This window comes from Morone saxatilis, unplaced genomic scaffold, assembly GCF_004916995.1.
Source record: "Morone saxatilis isolate NCDOM2014 unplaced genomic scaffold, NCSU_SB_2.0 Contig24, whole genome shotgun sequence".
NCBI lineage: Eukaryota > Metazoa > Chordata > Actinopteri > Moronidae > Morone > Morone saxatilis.
Window position 1 is genome coordinate 16,794,360 of NW_023339807.1, and position 19,273 is coordinate 16,813,632.

The following is a 19,273-nucleotide window of genomic DNA, read 5'->3' on the forward strand; positions in this document are numbered from 1 at the left end:
TTGCGGGATACTCAGCTTAAAAAGGTAGTGTACATGAAGTGCCAACGTTTGACTTGGACTTTGGTACTTCACTGCAGGCCCCTGGCACTAATTTCCCCAGATATAGGCTATATAGTTAATTTTCAATGAGCTGCATTTATTGTGTTAGAGTTAACTTTGGATTTTATTTGAATTGCAGGTGATAGTGGCTTTGTAGCCAGTTCTTTTTGACATGTGTGAGCATTTGTCACTGTCAGAAATGTCTCATGAGGCTGACATGAATGTTTTATTCCTCACTACGCATTAGATCACTCCCTGTATTCTGTACTTCCATGTGACAATGCACCTGTGGTTGAGGATGCAACATTATAATGAATCTTTAGTGTTCAGAATCTAAATTGTAAACTCACAATAGAATAACTCTTTCCAAGTTTATTACACGGGGAATGAATGAACTAAGCAGGGATTTCATATACAGATTATGACCAACAAATTAGCACACTGCAACGTCTAAACCAAGCAGCATACTTCACCTTGTGCAGCAGAAAAATCTACTTCAGTATGTGGCCGGGAAAGAGCAGATATCCAACGTAGCTTATCACTCCTAAAGCAGACAAAAAGCAAAGATGGTTGTATCTTCTGCAGCTTTTTCTACTTTGTGATTTGACAACCAACACAGCCATTGTCACAGTCTCTTACTGTGTGTCAGTCCTCAGGAGCAGGGCTCTGTGTGTCATGTGCAGCCGAAACAGGTTCTTTTGGAGTGAGTGAAGTTTCACACGGCAGTTCTCTGCACGCAGATCTGACACTGGAGAGTGGTCGATTACTGTGAACCTTCCTCCTCTGGAAGCAGCAGACAGAAAAAAAGATAAATGAAACGGCGGAAGGAAAGACTGTGATGAGATCGAGGGGATGATAAAAGATATGAGGAAAACAGGATGTTGCAAATGGTAATGAGAAGGATGTTTCTAACATTGAATAACATGTTTGTTGACTCACTCTTTTTGTAATGAAAGTAGCAAGTAGTCGTTGAATAGGTGCAAATAAACTTTCCTCTCTGTATCCTTCAGAGAGAAATCCATCAGTTCAGTAACCGGCCCTTCCCGCACCAGCCTCCGAGACTGACTGATCAGAGGAAGAGTCTGTGAAGCACACACACAGAAAAGAAAGACAATAATGTTAGCATATTATTATTTTTGAGCATGAAAGTACTTTGGCCCTCTGATACATTAGAAAGCTAATAAGTGGACCTTAAGATAATACTGAAAAAAATTACTCATTAGTGCTCAAAATCATGTTTTCCAATATTGATATATGCATATACTTTATAGTCATTACTTACCCTGCACTCAAAGTCCACCTTAGCACTGAGAGACACCAGAGACTCAATGCTTTTCATCTGAGTGATACTGTCGTTACTCTCTTGAATCAGCTAAAAGAGAAAGGAATAAAAGAAAAGAGGTTTATCATCAAGGAGTTATCCAGGATATCATTAAATAATATTAAAATATTGCGATCATACATTAATGTACAGTGAAAAGGGGATGTTGCTGTACCTTTTCCAGAAGTTTCAAAGATTTGATGGCCTGAGTCGCCTCTGCAGTACCAGGAGTTCTCTTTACAATGTTCTGGACAGAAACAGCATGTGTGTGTTAAAGTGAGATAACGGGTGCAGGATCTAACATGTTGTGAACCATTAACTTTTGCTGTTTTGTCAGAAAAGACACACACACACACACACACACACACACACCTGGACCAGCAGCTTAATTCTTGTGATCCTTTGGAAAGGAAGGACAAGGAAGGAACGAAGAGGAAGCCTCTGACAAACAGGACTCCTCTCCAATTTATCTACAATCCGCTTGAACCCTGGATTCTCATTCCTGAAATAAAAAGATAAATTAAATGCATGGACAGATAAAAAGAATGCAGGCAATAGTTTCAAAGTTTTTATGAACTGGAAATAATTTTCACTGCCTAAAATGTGATAGATATTAGTGTCAGAGAGAGTATATGGCGCTGTGGTCCTCACTGGGTCTTTTACCAAACCTTCAACAAAAATGATGCAGTCAAGAAAAAAACAAAAGCTTGACTGAAGGACTTACATGAGTCTCTGGTAGGTGGCATCCTGATATGACTGGTTGGTGAGGTAGGGCACATAAACCATTTTGAAGCGCTGACAGTGCCGAGCGATGATATCACAAACGGTAAATTGCATGATGTTTGATTCCACTCTCTCTTCAAGCTTTGATAGAAAACTAAAACAAAAAACACAAAGAATTATTTTAAGCTTATATTTCTCCCACAGATTTGTAACACAGATTGGTTGTGGATGTATGTTTCATGTATGATCTAAAATATTCAGCCCAATAAATATGTTTAAATGTAAACTTGGTTCAGACAGATAAAGAACTTTAATGTTCTAAGTAATGTTTAACATTTCTGACCTGTGGCTGATGGCACGAACATCTGCCAGCCGGGAAAACAGCCAGTTCCTGTCCTGAGTAGTCAACAGCGCCCCCAGCTGTTTGGACTTCACAAAGTGTTCAACAACAATGTCCAAACTCCTGCAGTAGGAGGCCTCTGAGGTGACCACCTCAAATCTCACCTAAAATGAAAAAACAAAGAGAAATACATGAGAAAAGATAAAAACACTGAGCAAGACACTGCTAGATTCTAACTAATAATCACAGGGTTGTCATTTCTCTAGAGGCTGCGGCATTTTGACTAACTGAGGAAGATTTCTCAATCAGTAGTAGTATTCCATCTCAGACACATGTCTGTCAAGTTTATAGGGAGGAAAACACCCACAGTACCAGATAAACATGTCTAGTGGATCAAGGGGGGTATTCTGGTATGAGGCAATGTGTGATTTTAGTAGTTAGAGGTATGAGCTAATCACAGTGAAAAGATGATTCATGTAAGTAATGCCATTTCCCCGAAAGACATCAACAACAGAGGAGCTGCTGCTGTGAAATTACGCCCAAAACTGACAAGTGGTAAATAAGCATGAGGAGATGAATCACTAAATCTGTAATTAATCCTTGTTTTCAATTTCAATCACATAAATTAAGCTGAAGGAAAAATGAAAGATAACTGTCCCACATGTAATTGTCCATAGAATTCTGCTGAATTTTACAGAGGCAACAATGTTGTGCCAGTACCTTCAGAAAATTAAGCTCAAACCTTCCCACTGACTCTTCTTTATAAATGAAACACCTTTAGCTAAACTAAACAGGATCAAACAAGCTGGATGAAGGAGGTGACGCTGAAGTGAAAGATTAATAGGCATTTAACTGGAGGATCCTCCTGAATTTCACTGGTAGGTAGGAATGTTGTTTCAGTAACTTTACAAAGAAGTGCAAATGTATGAGGGATTCACTCAGTGTGAACGTTTGCATGCCATTCAATGAAAAGTCACTGGAATTTATTCAGGCATTGTTTATTCCATTCAAAGGAATCACAGGGCAAAGTCTCTTCTGCCATTAAATTACTTTTACACGTACACAAAAGTATATGTTACCTCCTGTAGTCGCCTCTGGTCCTCTGTGAGCTCCTCCAGCTCAGCACTGTTCCTGACCCCCGGCAGCTCCCGCCACAGTGCAGCTGACTGTGTGAGAGAGATGGATAGACGTGGGGAGGAAGGCCTGCCTTCACTCTTGGGGGGCTCAGGGACAGACAAGCTTTTGACACTGGTGATGGAGCCTGTGTGGGACAGGGAGTGGGGGTGCGGGACAGGAGGTAGGGGAGGAAGAGGTCTGCGAGCAGGAGGAGGTGAAGGAGCAGGAGAAGGGGTAGTGTCCTCGCACAAAGACGTGACTTCGGAGCGAGCCTGGCGTAGGATCTCAAAGTTCTGAGCGGCCTCGCTGTACTGCTGGTAGAGCTGGGCAGCATCTGCGAAAAAAAAGAGAGGAAGCGAGACAGAAAAAGACAGACAGCAGAAGAGAGAAGGGAGCAACAGAAAAAGCAGGTTGAAAAATACAGGAAGCAGAGAAAAGAAGACAGATAGAGACATAAACACTATTAGCCAAGACGACTTGTTTGCATTTGACATTCCTTTTACACATACTTGTCGGAATGCAAAGTCAAAGCGGCAGCTGTTTTCCCCTAAAGTTAGGAGATATGAATGCTTGCAGAAACCTGTCTGTGGCTTGCACATACCCACTTATATACAGCACATGCTCACACACACTCCTGCCCCATTTCGCGTAATATCCATGTGAATCACAGGTCGAGGACACACTCCCTTTTTAGGTTGTTTAAAACATTATTTTTTAAAGGGTGTGAGCCAACAGTAAACTGCACACAGATATCCTTGCATTTGTGTATTTCAGTCGACATGTACTAAGGAAGCGATAAGCAGTTGGTGGGCCTGTGTTAACACAGAAATGAATCACACATACAGAAAGGAAACTATCAACCACGTCGTGTTTTTCCCGACCGCAGCCATAGAAGATATTATCTGAAGAAACGTCACTGTGTCGCCTACATAGCCTTTTCCAACAAATCGATCTTAATTTATTCCAACACAAAACTTAAAGTGATAACAATATTTACTCAAATTGTAAAATAAATCATGTGCAGCAACACATTTTTGCCTAAAGTCTATTAGGCACAAATATTAAAGGTTTTAAATATTTAATATATTAAAATATATTTTAAGGTTCATGACCTACATGAAGCAAAAATAAAGGCAGAACAGAGATACTCACTGAAAAACCTTGAGTTCCTTTTCCGTCTGTCAATTGTTTCCAAAACATTCCTACAGTGCCAAGAAAGAGTCACAACAATTTATTTATAACTGTGAAGAGTGTAAAATAAAACAGTTGACTAAAGCTGTCTAAAACAGCTTTTTTTGTGGAACATTTGCATTGAATATAGAGCAACAGGACTGTAAAATCTCAGTAACCTTCCTGACACTACAGACTATACTGACACTGTAGACACTGTGTGTACATACATACATACATACATACATACATACATACATACATACATACGTACGTACGTACATAAAATAATGCCAAAAACATTTCCCTCCAAGTGTTAAAACCATGACAGTTTTTAATCTCAGGGACACTTAATCAAACACTTGCTGGCCGCTTATGTATGTCAACATGTGGTATTGTATCACAATCAAATGTGTCATGTTGTGCCTGATTGTTGTCACTTACCTCAGCTCCACTTCTCCCCAGCTTTTGCTCCGATCGTCCTCATCATCTGGAATAAAAAAGAATCCATTCGTCGAAACATGATACAACAGCATACCTATCCTTATGTTCTGATTAATTTACTATAAACTGCAGTCGACCATTCAAAGGAATGAAGAACTTAATAAAAAACAAAATTCCAAAACACACGTGGATGAATAAATTAATAAACAAATTAAATAAATAAATAAATAAATAGATAGTTAATTTAGTAATCCTGCATTACAGAAAAGATTAGTGTGTTTCCAAAACTCATGCTTCTTGTGTTATGTCTTAAATCCGGATAAACCCAAGCCTTTTAGCTCATGCTTCTGGTTTTTCCTTACTTTCTCCTCCTCCTCCTCCTCTTATCTCCACCCACTACCTGTAATGACAACACTGTGACGCACTTTCCAGTTTAAGGTAATGTGGTGAGTTCAGATGAGTGCACTGATAATGCCTATTGGCAGATGTCTGCCTTAGATTTTGGGTTCTGTGATTGATATAACAATAAATCATGTAATTATGAAACTCTAAGGCTGCAGAGGAAATGACTAGAAGATTATCTGTAATAAGTTGCGATTAAAATGCTGACTTGGTTTAAATCGGTGCCTCCCTTAACGGCAGTCTGGTCTCTAATATGCCAGCCTGATTAGATGAATTTGTTTTTGTAAATTAGGAATGCTGATGATGATTGATAACAAACTAGAAAGAAGTTAAACATAGAAGAAGGGCTATTTATGTGGCTTTCTGAGCAGATAATCAGCGTCTCCATCCTCCATCTTCTCACTTTACCTGTTGTAGAGAATATTCTGGTTCTGCGGTCCCTTCCAACACCTTCTGCTTCTTCTGCTTCTACAAGCTCTCCTTTTCTTCTTTCAGTAGTTTTACGGATTCCCCTTCTCCGCAATCGAGCCTCGGGACCCAAATTTCGGAAACTGCAACTGCTCGTCAGTGTCCTCTCTTCTATTTTCCTTTCTCCCTCTCTGCTATCCACCTCAGTACTCCCCTCTCCCTCCCTCACCTTTCCCACCTCCTCTGCAGTACCCCTCTCTTCAGGCTCCTCTCCCTGCCTTTCTTCTTCGCTTTCACCCATTCCGTCTTCCACCTCCTGGCCCTCACCCTCTCTGGAGGGAATGAGGAGCTCAGGCTCAGTTTCATAATTCAGAATGGGGCAGCTGTTAGGCTTGTACAGCGTGTTGCTCACAGATAAATACATCTCAACTTCCTTCACTCTTCTTGCTTCTTTTTCCTTTTCTGATAACTTAATCTCATCACCGGCCTCTTCGCTAATTTTCACCTCTTTATCTGCCTTTTCTAAAACGCGATACGAAGGCTTCGTCTCTTTGTCCATACTCTGATCCTCCTTCCCTTCTGTGTCTAGCAGTGTGTCAGCATGAGTGTATGTCTGTGTGTCACCATGCATAGCTGCGCACTGGTCAGCATGCATGTCAGCTTGGCTCTGCCCCATACCTCTCAATCCCTCCACCTCCAACGGCTCTTCTTCCTCCAGCTCTGGCTCTGAGTGCTGTTCGTTGCTTGTTAGCGTAACAACTGGCATCTCTGCGGTCTCTTGTGCAGCCACTTCCTGTTGTTTGTTGTTTTCGATCTTTGTCTCGGACTGGTTGACTCCTTGGTCTCCTGGTGTCTCTGCATTAGGTTCATCTGAAAACTGTTCTGAGCGTCCCAGAATCTCCCGCACCACATTTTTGGCCCATTTAAGGTGGGGGGCTTGGGAATGGCGCTTGGGCTCGTCAGACATGCTCCATGCCCCGCTCAATCGGATCCGAATGGCCTCCACCTCTTCTGGGCTCATTGCTCCGGTGTTAATCCCTTCCAAGATGGGTTGAATTTGTTCAAAATGTACTTGAGAACAAACATCACCATAGGGATTAACAGGGACTGACAAAGGTCGCTCACTCTCTCTTTTCACCCCTTCTTTATTTTTCTCTCTCCACTCTATCAGGAGTTTTTCAGTCCGTGAGTCTCTTTTTACTGGTCCTATTTCAGCATACGGGTGCTCCTTCTTGCGCCTTATTATCTCTCCAGTCTGTGTGTTTTGAAGCTCTGGTGACACTCTGTGTCTCATATCAACCTCAGTTGTTTCTCCCGTGGCTGTCCTTTCCTCGCTTGGCATGTTACACCCACTCCTGCCCTCTGTGTCCTGGTGGTTGATGGTCGGGTATTCATCCTCTCTACTTGGTGTCAGATGCAGGTCATGCTGAGGTTGCTGTGTGCCGTCATCACTACAATGATGACAACTTTCTAAATTTGGGTTCTCACTTTCCACACCCTTTGCCTGATCAACTTGTGACGGTGACATCTCTCTGGGTTTTGACCGGGGCAATGTTTGCCCAATCACACAGAAGACGTACTTTGGTTGCTTTTCCCTCCCCTGTTCGTCTTTATCAACCGTCTCTTCCTTTCCCGTTGTCCATTCCTCTTCCCTCTCCTCGTCTCCCTCGTGCCCCTTGATGGCAACAGGTGAGGGGCCATCACATGGAACTCCACCTTCCCAGAACTCCTGACAGTCCTCAAACTTTTCATCTTCCTCTCTTTCGTCCTCCTCGTCTCCGCCGCTGGACACAGTCACAAAGCCGTCCTCGCCTGACAGCATTCTGTCTCTCTCTTGCTTCCACCCTGAGTCACTTCCTCCCTCGCTCTCCGAGCGGGGCCAATAATCGCTCCCACCCTGTTCCTCTCTGTCACTCTCTTCTGTGTTATCTGTCACGTTCTCCCCCTCTGCATCCCTCCGCCAGCTTCCCTCTATCCCTCCATCTGTGTCAGACAGATGTTCCTTCCCTCCCTTATCTATTTCTTTCCAGACTTCACCCACCTCCTCTCCATCTACACTTACACCCACCGATTCCCTCTCTAGGTCCCCCCTGTTCTCATTTCTCCCTCCATGCCTTTCTCTGTAACTGCTATGGTCCAAATACCTCTCATCTGGTTCCTCTTTTATTCTCCGCCCCCCTCTCACCCGCTCAGCCTGTGACTCTATACTCCTCTCTTGTTCTCTCCTCATCTCTTTCTCCCTTGTGTGTCTGTCTCTGTCTACAAATTCTTCTTTACTATTCTTGCCCCTCTGTGGCTGTAACCACATCCTTTTCTGCTCTGGCACTCCGCCTGCTGTCTCTCCTTTTCTTCTCTCCTGTCTTTCACTTCTTTTTTGCTCCCTTTGACTTCTTTCAGCAGCTCTTTCTGGATCTACATCTCTGTCACTTTCAGTAGTGCTCCACTCTCCACTGCTCTGGGCTCGTGGCGGCACCCTGGGAGCCATTTCGCTCTGGGATCCGCTGCCTCTGGCTGTGGTATCATCCCACCTTGGAGCTTCCTGTCTTTCCTTTGTTTCTCTGCCTCTCCTCTGCTCATACTCTCTATATCTGTCACCCTCTCTCCTATCATCCTTCACGTCTCTCACACAGTCCTTCCATCTTTCTCCCTCCCTGTCTAGCTCCCTTGCTCCTCTCCTGTCAGCCTCTCTGTACCTCTCTCTATCCTTCTCTACTCCCCTCCTCCTGGATCGATCCACTTCTCTCTCTCTGTCCCTGTCTCTGTATTTCTCCCTGTACTCTTCCCGGTATCCTTGCCTATCTCGATGTCTCTCCCTCTCTGTTTTGCCTGTGGTGTCCCCTTCACTTCTGCTGTGTTGATATGTCAACTCCTCCCTCTCTCTGTCCCTCACTCTCTCCCTCTTGATCTCCCTCTCGTCGCTGTCTCCTTCACTCCTGGTGTCCCTCCTTCCCTCTCTCCTTTGTGCCTTTTCCCTGTCCTTCCTATCTAAGTAGATTTCTCTGTCTCTTCTTCTGTGTGGCGAAGGCCCCCTGGCCTCAATGTTTTCTATGTTAGGCCTAGGCTTCTCTCTCTTTCTAGCATTATCTCTCTCTCTTCTGTCCAATGAATCACACCTTCTCCTGTCCTGACAACTGACATCAAACTCATATCTTTCCCTCTGACGCGATTTCTCGTCTTCAACAGGTCTTCGTCCAGTGTTTTTCCCCTCTTCCTTTGCCCTGATTCGGATCTCATCCCTTTCCCCGTCTCTGTAAATCTCTCTCTGCCGTACCCTCTCTCTTTCTCTCTCCCAGTCGTCTGCCTCTACTCTTTTCGGCCTATCTCTCTGCCTCCTTTCCCTTCTCTCTTCATCCGTCTCAGTGGTGGCGGTCATTCTTCTGCCATGTTCTGCACTGTTTTTTCTCATTCTGGGAAATGTGTCACCTTTCTTCATCCCCCTCTCCACTTCTGTCTCTAAATACGACAGCAGCCTCCCATTTAGGTTCCTGTCATCTTCTTGCCTCCTTTCTCTCTCCCTCCACTCTCTTTCTCCCTCTCTTGGCCGGGGCGCAGGAGCTCTGTCTCTTTCCTTGTATCGCTCCCGTGAGTCCACATCTTTGTATTTTGCTTTGTCCCTCATTTTCTCTGTTTCTCTTTCTCTCCTCCAGTCTTCCTCGCGGTTGCTGTCTCTCACTCTCTCCGACTGGGCAGTCATTGCTGGCCTGGGACTTGGATCCCGGGAGATTTTTCCACCTGGCTGAAGTTTGCGGTCAGATGTGTTTATGTTAGATAAAGTGTCAAAAAGGCTGCAGCTGTGCCTTTTGGTCCCCATAGTATCATAATTTGAAGAACCTAAAAGACAAACACCCAACATCATCAGTTTAGAAATCAAACAATTTTCAGAGACAAATCATATGCAAGTCAAATTAGACAGAATGAAGGGGCTCTGCACACTTTTACATATTTAGTTAATTTCATAGAGTTGAGTATGAATACTATAGGAAAACTCTCTTTCACTAATGTTACTGTTATCTTTGAAAAATTATAATAGCTGCAACAATTCAGCTGTGTCTTCAGTCAGTTAGTTTATTTAGTCAGGACAATAAATTGCTGCACTTGGAGCTAAAAGCTGTGTGATACTTTAAGCCAGTGTGGTTATATAGTAATGTAACACTCAAAAAGAAAGATTCAGGCCTAAGAAAAGGTGTCCCCCTCATACAGTTCTCTAAGAATGCAGCACAGACCTGCAAACACTGCATACCAAACGACGTCTTTCAGAAAGCGAGGGCCTGTGACACATAGGCACGGCATGTAACATGTAAACCACAACTAAGCTAGACCTAATCTGTGTCCAAAGCAGTAGCAATTTACAGAAGTGTTCATCTGAAATCCATGAAAAAATAGTAAAGCAACTCACCTGAATGTAGTATCCTGGGGAGATCTGCGGTCTTCCCCAATTCCAGCTCAGCTCAAAAGCATGGTATTGCACAACACATAAGAATTCATTCCTTGTATTCACATTGTCTAGGAGACACAACAAATGTTCTCCTTTTCTACAAATAAATCAACCTTTATCTTTTTCTCTCAATGCTTTAAGTCTTGTGAAAAACTTAATGTTTACGCCTGAACTCTCTTTGCTTTTCCTTCTTGCTGCTTCTCTCTCTCTCTCTCTCTCTCTCTCTCTGTCTCTCCCCTCCTTCCTCAAATTCCCAAACAAGTCTCAACAGATTGACACTTATCTTTCCCCTCCTCCTTCTCTCTGTCCTGTCCTCACTATTGCTGAACAGGGAGCTCTCCAATAAATCAAACTAAAGTCGGCCTCCTTCTTCAGTTATTTTCTCTCCCCTTTACTGCCAACGTGATCGACTGTGTGGACCCCCCCTGGCAAAGAAAAACACATAACTCTCTCCTCTCTCCTGCCCCATTCTTCTCTAACGAAACACAGGAAGTGCACCTCCTTGGTGTCTCTGTCTTGGAGCAGCGATTGGTTGATATGGAGTAGCCGGGTGTGTCTGCATAACACACACAGGCAGGTAAGGTAAAGGCTGTGATAACACAAGGGAGAGTGGGGGGAGGGGAACGGAGAGTCAAGATTGAGAGCACACACGCTGGTGGAGGACTCAGTGAGGCCTATAAAAACTTCCCTACATTCCCCTAAGAGGTAGTAAAAAAGGGAAAGAAAGGGAAACACAAACTCTTATGATTAAAAAAAAAGATTAAACAATGACACAGCAGAAACAAGGGAGAGGAATTACAAGAGTGATCTGTGAATGATTTGTTAAACAATGACTGTTTTACTGTGTTGATTGAATACAGGACTGACGTGAGATAAAAGGTCTATGTCATTAACATTACCAAATAAAGGCAATGAGACCAAACTGTGAGCACTGCATTAGCACTACTCAGGTTTTACTTCACTTTGCCACCACTTACTTAATTACTTACATTTACACATTTTCTCATTCAGATTTCTACATAATGTCAATCAGGGTCTTTATAATTTAGATTCATGCATTTTATAATTTTATATCTCAGGCTAAGGACACCTAGCTACAACTAATGGAGTCTGATAAAACACAGCTGCAGTAAATCCTACTTTCAGGATTGTTCAGTTGATGACATTAATTAAAATTTCTGGATATTTTGTAGACTTTAGTTTGTGCTGTTGAATTGTATTGCATTATATTTCCACTCCATCTATATCAATAAGGGCTTCCGTTTAGTTATACTGAGTAGACTGACTGACTACAACTGAGTGTATATGGCGTCTCATTGTTTAAAGGAATAGTTTTGTAATAACATTTTGGGAAAAACACTAATTTGCTTTCTTGCTCAGAATAGATGAGACAATTGACACCACTGTTATGTCTGGTATATATGAAGCTACAGCCAGCAGTTGGTTAGCTTAGCTTAGCATAAAGGCTGGAAACAGGAGCAGTCTGGTTCTAGCCAAAGGGGACAAAAGTCGCCTGCTAATCCCGATACAAACTAAACTGGATTAAAATGGATGACTACTCATGACTACTCACGTTTAATCTCATCATTTTAAACAGTTCTTTGAGAAATTGCAAATGTGGTTCTGATTATAAGAATGGGGCAGGTAAATTAATCCGATCAAAGTCAGGTGAAAGGCCATATTGTATTTATTTTGATGATAGTTTGGAAGGATGACGAACAGACTACTGTATAGAAAACAAGCTTGGTATAGCCATGTGTTGTTGCTAGTGCACTTAAAAATGCTGATGCAATTGAAACAGTACTCTACTGTGTAAGGCCAACCCACCTAACATTTCATTCATACCAGCAAAATGTTCTACACACATAGTTTTCCACATACTCAAATACACACATATAGTTTATAAGAACATTCTTTTAACAACAGATCTCTCCTTCAAGAATGGCATTATATATCTCTATTGTAGCACCATTATTTGACTTACTGATAGTTGATTGCATATTATCATTCAATTTCAGTGACAAAATACACTCAGTTGCCACCATTGCCAGGTAATTTAATACACAAAAAACAAACTAATCAAGTGTAATACCACCATGATGAAGATTATAATTTTTTGTTTTGTTAGGGAGGGTTTTAGAGAGGTGTTGAATCAACTTTATGGTTAGTTTGGAGGCTTTAGTTTAGTTTAGTCTGGTTAGAGGGAAATTAAATCACAACCATATGAAGTCAAGGATTACATAAGAACAAGACTTACTATGGTCATTAAGGAGAGATAAAGGAGTTCTGGTAATTAGGTGACATCATAATCTATGTCTAGATATAATATATATAATATAATAAACAAAAAACAGCAATAAATGAATTATTTTTAAAAAATAACCTGGAAATTATGACTTGAAAAATCTCCTTGCACTTTAATCTTACCATGAGCCATAATTTTACCTTTTATTTAGAAAAAATATGGTGGTTACCTCACTTGCAGAAAGTACAGACATTCATGGTCCCCAGATGATGAATCCTACTGGTCCTGTAGCGCCACCAGCAGGTCAAAACGTCTCAGTTATATGGATTATTTTGTACAGGCATTCATGATCCCCAGACAATGTCTTTGGTGAACTCCTGATGTTTGCTCTGTATTCTGTGCCAATTATGTGGTAAGAGTTTTTTTTAATGAAAAATAAAATAAAATTCAGTGTTATCTCTTTAAATATTAAATATTAAAAGTCTGTCTGGATCTGATAAAATAAAAATAAAACAATTAAATAGAAGTAGTAGTTCCTGCAGTGTGGACAGAGGTACACATTATCAAGAGGCAAACAAACTCTAGACATACCATATATGAGCTTTTCCGCTTTCAACTCAACAGTTAATAAATAAATAAATAAATAAAAGGCTGTGGTCAGCTGATGGGGGGGTTGGGATTCAGAGCCGCTGATTGGTCGCCTCGTTTGGACCGTCAGTCACATGCGCGTGTGTGTGTTTAGTTTCACTTCCGCACTCCGCTAACGTCTGTAGCATGTTAGCTTCTTGAACGCCACTTCACACATTTAGAGAAGAAAGCGCGTTTATTGTCCAGCACCGATAAGCGTGCAGCTTCATTTAAAGCCGTGACTACGTGCACACTTACTTTGCTCTCCACCTGCAACAAGAAAACAGCAGCTTTACTGTTGAATACATAAAACCAGGAAGCGACGTTAGCGTGAGGAAGCTCACTACATCATCCACTGGACCTGACTGTAAAAACTACAGTTTGTCTGGTTAAACTGTAACTAACAAAGAAGATTCTCCCACTCGTTTAAAGCAGAAGGAGTCATGAAGGTAGGTGCGCAATGCACCCAAAAGTTGAACTCTTGTTAAGCTTTTATTTATTTATTTATTTCAAACTGTGTTTCCTCATGGAAACTTATTGCCTCATGCGGAGATGAACAGACATTTTGCATTCACACATACATATTTAGGCTTTAAATATGTGGTCGCACAACTTATCTTCCCAGTTACACGATTAGGATCGTATCCTGGTTGTCTGTTTCTAGATGTTATTATCCTCTCCTTAGATAAGATAAAGTAGGGTTTTCCCAGAACATGGAGAGTTTCCTCCTAGTTTTTTTTTTTGGTTCAGGAAGCAACTAGATGAGCATGCTGAAGTTGGTTGTTAGTGAACAGGAGGTCTGCAATTTAAAAACCCACCACTTAATTCAAATTATTTCAAATAGTAGTGGGCCATATGCGTACAATCTTCCCTCTTCCCTCTTCCCTATGTGTGTAATATACTGATGTGTTGTATTTACTGGAAAGTCAATTGAGGAACGATTTATGGATTAAATAAATCATGCAAAAATGTTAACAAACATAAAATCTAACATTACCATAAAGCATTCATGTTTATTCATTTGCAGCTTTGAAAAGCAGCACATCTTTTGCATGTTTTGATGGAAGTTATTAATCTGTTGACCACCTATCTTCTGATCATTTCCTTATTGATTTATTTATATATATATATATATATATATATGTACATAAACGGTATGGACAAATCTTTGATGGTATACAGTATATCTATATATTGTCTAACCCTAATTTCAAATGAATAGTATGTAATTATATTTGAAAATTGCTTTATTTTTGTTTGTTTTTTACCAGGAGGTGAACAGTCAAAGTGGAGGGTGCTTCCTGGTGTGGACCCTGGCTGTTCAGCTGGTCCTGTGTGGGAGAGGAGTGTACACCAGTGACATCACCAAGCGCTGTGGACTGGTCTCTGATTCTAACTCTGAACGGAAAGTCCTCGAACGACTCGAGCCACTCGCCCATAAGAAGTAACAAATGACTCAATTGTGTACCTGCACTTTCAGTGTCATCGGTTGTTTTTGTGTTGCCGGTTATCAATCAAAAATCAGCTCTAATCACCACGTCTGCCTCCCATATTACTAACTGTTTGTATTTGTTCTCATGTTGACAGCTTTTCAGTAGTGACCAAGGAAGATAAAGGTAGTTACACATATACATTCCAGTTGTGTGGCGAAGCAGCGGGCTTTCCAGAAGCTGGGGTTGTCCAGGTGGACAGCAAGAGTCCAACTAAATCCACAATTATTGGCAGGTTTAATTCAACACGGGTCATCGGAGGAAGTAAGTGTCTGCAAAATATAGTGATTTTATCCTGATTTTAAGTTGTTTTAGGCAAACTATGAGCATGATAAACCCAAAAAGCTTAAGAATTGTTTATTGTTCATTCTTGAATTAATCCTGAACATGAGACTAACCATTTTAATAATCGTCTCTTCTATTTTTACACATTACTTACTGTGCAGGTGACTGGGTGATGTTGATCTACGAAAACGGCGACGCATACGATGGCCACTGCTCCAAAGAAAAGAGGAAAGCCATTATCATGATCTCTTGCAACAGTAAAATAGGCATGGTAAGATCACTAGACTTGAGAAGAAATGTTAACTTACCATGTGTTCAGACCAGAAATGGTGCTGTGTTTAAATAATAATAATAATGCAAGGGGCTGTGTTGGTGGGGACGCATTACTTTGTGTACAGGTGTGAAGATAATGTATTTTCTTGAAACACACACCACCATATTATGCTTCGTCTTGATGATTGTGAGGTAAACCACAGAGAAAACATGACCTACCTAGAATGAATCACACAGGTCTGAACATGGCCTGATGTAGTCTTGCACCCTTTTCTCCTTCTCTTAGTGTGTGTTGCCTTGTGTCTCACTCCATCTCACTTTCAGGGCGAGCTGGAGGTGGTGCTGGAGGACAGGGACAGGGCTCACGACTGTTTCTACCTGTTTGAGCTGGACTCCAGCGCAGTGTGTCCAGTTGTTCCGTCCCAGCTCAGCACTGGCTCCATAATAGTCATCATGTGCGTAAAGACTGTCTGTAATGACACAAACAGAATCAACATAATATTATATAATAATAATATAATAAATTATCAGTTATCATAAGTCCTCTCTTCTTTCAGTGGGCTCTGTCTTCTGGCTGTGTACCTCATTGGAGGTTTCCTCTACCAGCGACTGATTGTTGGAGCCAAAGGGATGGAACAATTCCCAAATTATGCTTTTTGGGTGGAGGTTGGCAATCTGACAGCGGTAAGCCTTAAGCAAATAATAATAAATATTGTCATTAAAGGTCCAGTATGTAACATTTAGGAGGATCTATTGGCAGCAATATAATAATATAAAAATATTTATAGGTATGTTTTCATTAGTTCTTTAAGCACTTGAATGTAGGATGTGTAGAATGTGTTGTGTTAGCTGAGAATGAGCCGTTTTTATCTACAGAGGTCACCTTCCTTGGAGGCCTTCATGTTGAACTGCCATGTTTCTGCAGTAGCCATATTAGACAAACCAAACACTGCCTGTTTATGGGGACTTTTCTGTTTTTCATGAGTTTCACAGCCACCAACTTTACCACTAGATGCCTCTTAATCCTTCACACCTTTTTACCTTTTTTTTTTTTGACCTTTTTAAAAGATCCTGTTTTTCAAGGAAATTGATTACACCACCGCCCCCCTCCTTTCCCTTACAGGATGGGTGTGACTTTGTGTGCCGGTCACGAAATCGCGAGGAAGCTCCGGCGTACAGAGGAGTGGCTGCAGAACCTTTAGAAGATGAGCCAGAGGAGAGAGACGACCACTTACTACCTATGTGACCTCAATATGACAGAAATGGGACAGAAAGTTTCACTGTGTGACACAGTTTACTCTTTCACAGGTTAGATGACGTTGCTGTTAGACACAAGTCTTGTTTTTCCTGTGCTGGTTTAGCTTAGGACCTGTTGACACTTTGTGTGTTTACTCCAGACTTGTGCCTAGGGCAACTACTGCGTGATCTGCTTGTTACTAAAGAGGGCTGACAGACCTGTCTCCTCTCGCTACCACATGCATTTCATTCAGCTGTTTGATTTCAAACAAATGAGTGATAAATTCGAGATTACAAAGTGACAATGACGAGTGACTTGTTTTTCCATGGAAATCTGGTACAAAGGGGAGAAGTTAAGAAGTTGGATTTCAACATGATTTAAACTTAATGATATATTGCTCATATTTTTCTGCTCCGCTAATGATTGATTGTTGTTTGAAGTTGGTGCATCCAGCCGTTCTTCCCGGGGTTTGGTCGTGCACTGGCAAGTTACAAAACACACAAGTGCTTTTTCTTGTGTCATTTGGCTTTATGTTTTGAAAGTGAGAGACATAATATGAGAATGTAAATGTTTAATTTTAAGTGCTGTCACCATGCTTTCAGCCTTCCTACACAAGATTAAATCACTGCAAAACATCATAGCTTCACATAGCTACCATAGCTTCTATATCAATGCTAATATCTCCCTAAACTGGTTGGTATTACCAGCTGCCTGACTGAAATCTGAGCTTGACAGTTATAACTAAACAGCCTCTTTTTTTGATGAGAAAAGTTAAGAATGCTATTAAACTGATAAACTTACAAATTTGGTATCTGAAGCAAAGCATCCTACTGAAATAATAAGGTAATTAGATCTCAGATCACTAATTTCTGTACATTAATGCTACTATCTAGTGATGTGCAGTCAGAATAGATTTATTTATAAATTCTGCAAATCATAATTTATGATTTCAAAATAGTATGGTGTATATATATGTAGTATATGTACTTTTCATATAATATACCATACATTCACAGTAAAAGACCAATGTTCATAATCGCATTAAACTATTTAATAAAAATTATTAATTAGTAAACTGATCTGTCATGATAAAACTGACCCAAACACACATTACATTGCTAGGGAAGAGTAGGTTGTACCAAATATTCAGGCTTCATACCTGATATACTGCTTCTTTAGGAAGACAGAGCAAGTAAACAGTAAAAGCACTTAATTTTCTATACACCATGTATCAATATGTTACAGCTGTAAAAATGTTACAGCTCTGAGGATATCAATAATGAGGTTTGTAATATTTTTTAGAAATTTCAAATCTTTGTTAGGAAGTTTAAGTTGTGAATCAAGATACTATATTATTGTCAGTGTGAGCACTTCTGTATGTTTGTGGTTTGTTTCTATCACTTCCTTTTTGTGTTTAATACAGCTACAGACATTACTTTGCTTAGTTTGGTGAATCAACTGCTGGAAAACGATCTGGTGGAAATGGTTACACCTGTGGTTGTAGTGAACTGAACACCTGCTAGATCAATACAATATAGCCTGTTTGGTCCAAGAATGATTTCACGCCACAAACCTTTTTTGTTTGTTTTCTGATTCCATCAAAAATAAAATATGAAAGAAGTTAATGTACCATTGTAGTGTTGAACTCCATACACACCCAAGTGCACTAACCTTTGGAAATTTTATGAGTTTTAAAAGGTTTTCATAATGCACACCAGATTATTATTTAAATGAAGTTAATGACTAAGATCTTTGTTAATGTTGAGTTGTGTTTTTTGACCATACACTTCTCGTGTTTTAGGTTTTAGGTTTCAGGTTTGATCAGCGGTTCTTCCAAAAGCTAAACGAAAATAAAACTAATTTACCAAGATAACCATTTTCATTTAATAGGAAAGAAACTTGGTATGACTAATAAAAATATTACAATACACTCGTTTTCAATTGAAACATGTCACAAGAGTGAGGTAAAATTTATAAGTCAAAGGCAAACTTGCAGTCTTGTGATCAAGCAGCATCCTCTGGTAAATGTAAATAAATATAATACTTGTATGGTTGTAGGGGCTTAGAGGTTAAAATAGATCATGCTGATGTGAGGAAGAGCTGAAATTATGCTGTGAAATTAGTTGTCATTTGGTTTAGACAGCTTTAATTTATTCTGGTTGCTTTGCCAAACTATTGTCCCCAACAGGCTTCCCTCACCTCTGAGAATACATATAAAACTCTGGGTTTCAGGTGCACACATTTCAATAAATTGTCAAACTTTTGACATTACTAAACTCCTCTCCACTCCACTGCCTCCTCACTGTCCTCCACTGCCACCTACTGAGCCCCAGCATGTACTGACGTAGACAAAGCTCCCATTACGCCACAAGAGCCAGATGACGTTTTACACACAAATCCAGGATTGATATCATATTTTCTTCCCAGAATTTGTTCGTACTGGTAAAGGTGTGGCTGTCTTAGACACTGACAACACACACCTTTTAACTAAATGCATATTAAAACTGTATTCATTAAAAAAAGGCTTTAATAGATTCTTAAAACCACACTGGTCCTTTAAAGCTAGTCCAATTGATAGATAATACAACTCTCCTTAAAAATACGAACCAACCCTGTCTTTACATGTCTCTGTGTGTATGGATTAAACAAACAAATGTAGCTTTACCTTTTTGAACTTTCGAGAAAGCCACATCTTTATCCTGAACTAAGTGTATTGTC

The 19,273-nt window shown here is 40.7% G+C and overlaps 2 protein-coding genes across 3 annotated transcripts in view; one reads left to right on the forward strand and one right to left on the reverse strand.

Annotated features, from left to right (window-relative positions):
• arhgef5 (Rho guanine nucleotide exchange factor (GEF) 5) overlaps nucleotides 1-11,163 on the reverse strand; it is a 12,535-nt gene extending 1,372 nt beyond the window's left edge. The window contains exons 1-13 of one of the 2 annotated variants that reach the window (XM_035672563.1): nucleotides 10,360-11,163; nucleotides 5,964-9,794; nucleotides 5,154-5,199; nucleotides 4,692-4,741; nucleotides 3,503-3,873; nucleotides 2,427-2,587; nucleotides 2,085-2,237; nucleotides 1,733-1,862; nucleotides 1,536-1,607; nucleotides 1,322-1,411; nucleotides 979-1,121; nucleotides 679-822; nucleotides 513-583 (exon numbers count right to left, since the gene is read on the reverse strand). In XM_035672563.1, the coding sequence (XP_035528456.1) occupies nucleotides 513-583; nucleotides 679-822; nucleotides 979-1,121; nucleotides 1,322-1,411; nucleotides 1,536-1,607; nucleotides 1,733-1,862; nucleotides 2,085-2,237; nucleotides 2,427-2,587; nucleotides 3,503-3,873; nucleotides 4,692-4,741; nucleotides 5,154-5,199; nucleotides 5,964-9,774 (5,242 nt within the window). In that variant the 5' untranslated portion in view covers nucleotides 9,775-9,794; nucleotides 10,360-11,163. The remainder of the gene's footprint in view (nucleotides 1-512; nucleotides 584-678; nucleotides 823-978; nucleotides 1,122-1,321; nucleotides 1,412-1,535; nucleotides 1,608-1,732; nucleotides 1,863-2,084; nucleotides 2,238-2,426; nucleotides 2,588-3,502; nucleotides 3,874-4,691; nucleotides 4,742-5,153; nucleotides 5,200-5,963; nucleotides 9,795-10,359) is intronic. The other variant, XM_035672564.1, reaches the window with a different exon arrangement.
• A 2,210-nt stretch (nucleotides 11,164-13,373) lies between these two features.
• On the forward strand, nucleotides 13,374-18,180 carry m6pr (mannose-6-phosphate receptor (cation dependent)). The gene is made up of 7 exons (XM_035672681.1): nucleotides 13,374-13,719; nucleotides 14,542-14,714; nucleotides 14,858-15,024; nucleotides 15,207-15,316; nucleotides 15,643-15,773; nucleotides 15,876-16,002; nucleotides 16,442-18,180. Exons 1-7 carry the CDS (start codon nucleotides 13,714-13,716, stop codon nucleotides 16,562-16,564), a joined length of 837 nt encoding a protein of 278 aa, XP_035528574.1. The 5' UTR covers nucleotides 13,374-13,713; the 3' UTR covers nucleotides 16,565-18,180.
• Nucleotides 18,181-19,273: the final 1,093 nt, after the last annotated feature.

Bases quoted from the DNA above. Each gene is read 5' to 3' on its own strand.
- m6pr (XM_035672681.1), top strand. The intron at 14,715-14,857 runs GTAACAAATGAC...TCATGTTGACAG, and splicing joins GAGCCACTCGCCCATAAGAA to CTTTTCAGTAGTGACCAAGG. The intron at 15,025-15,206 runs GTAAGTGTCTGC...CTTACTGTGCAG, and splicing joins AACACGGGTCATCGGAGGAA to GTGACTGGGTGATGTTGATC.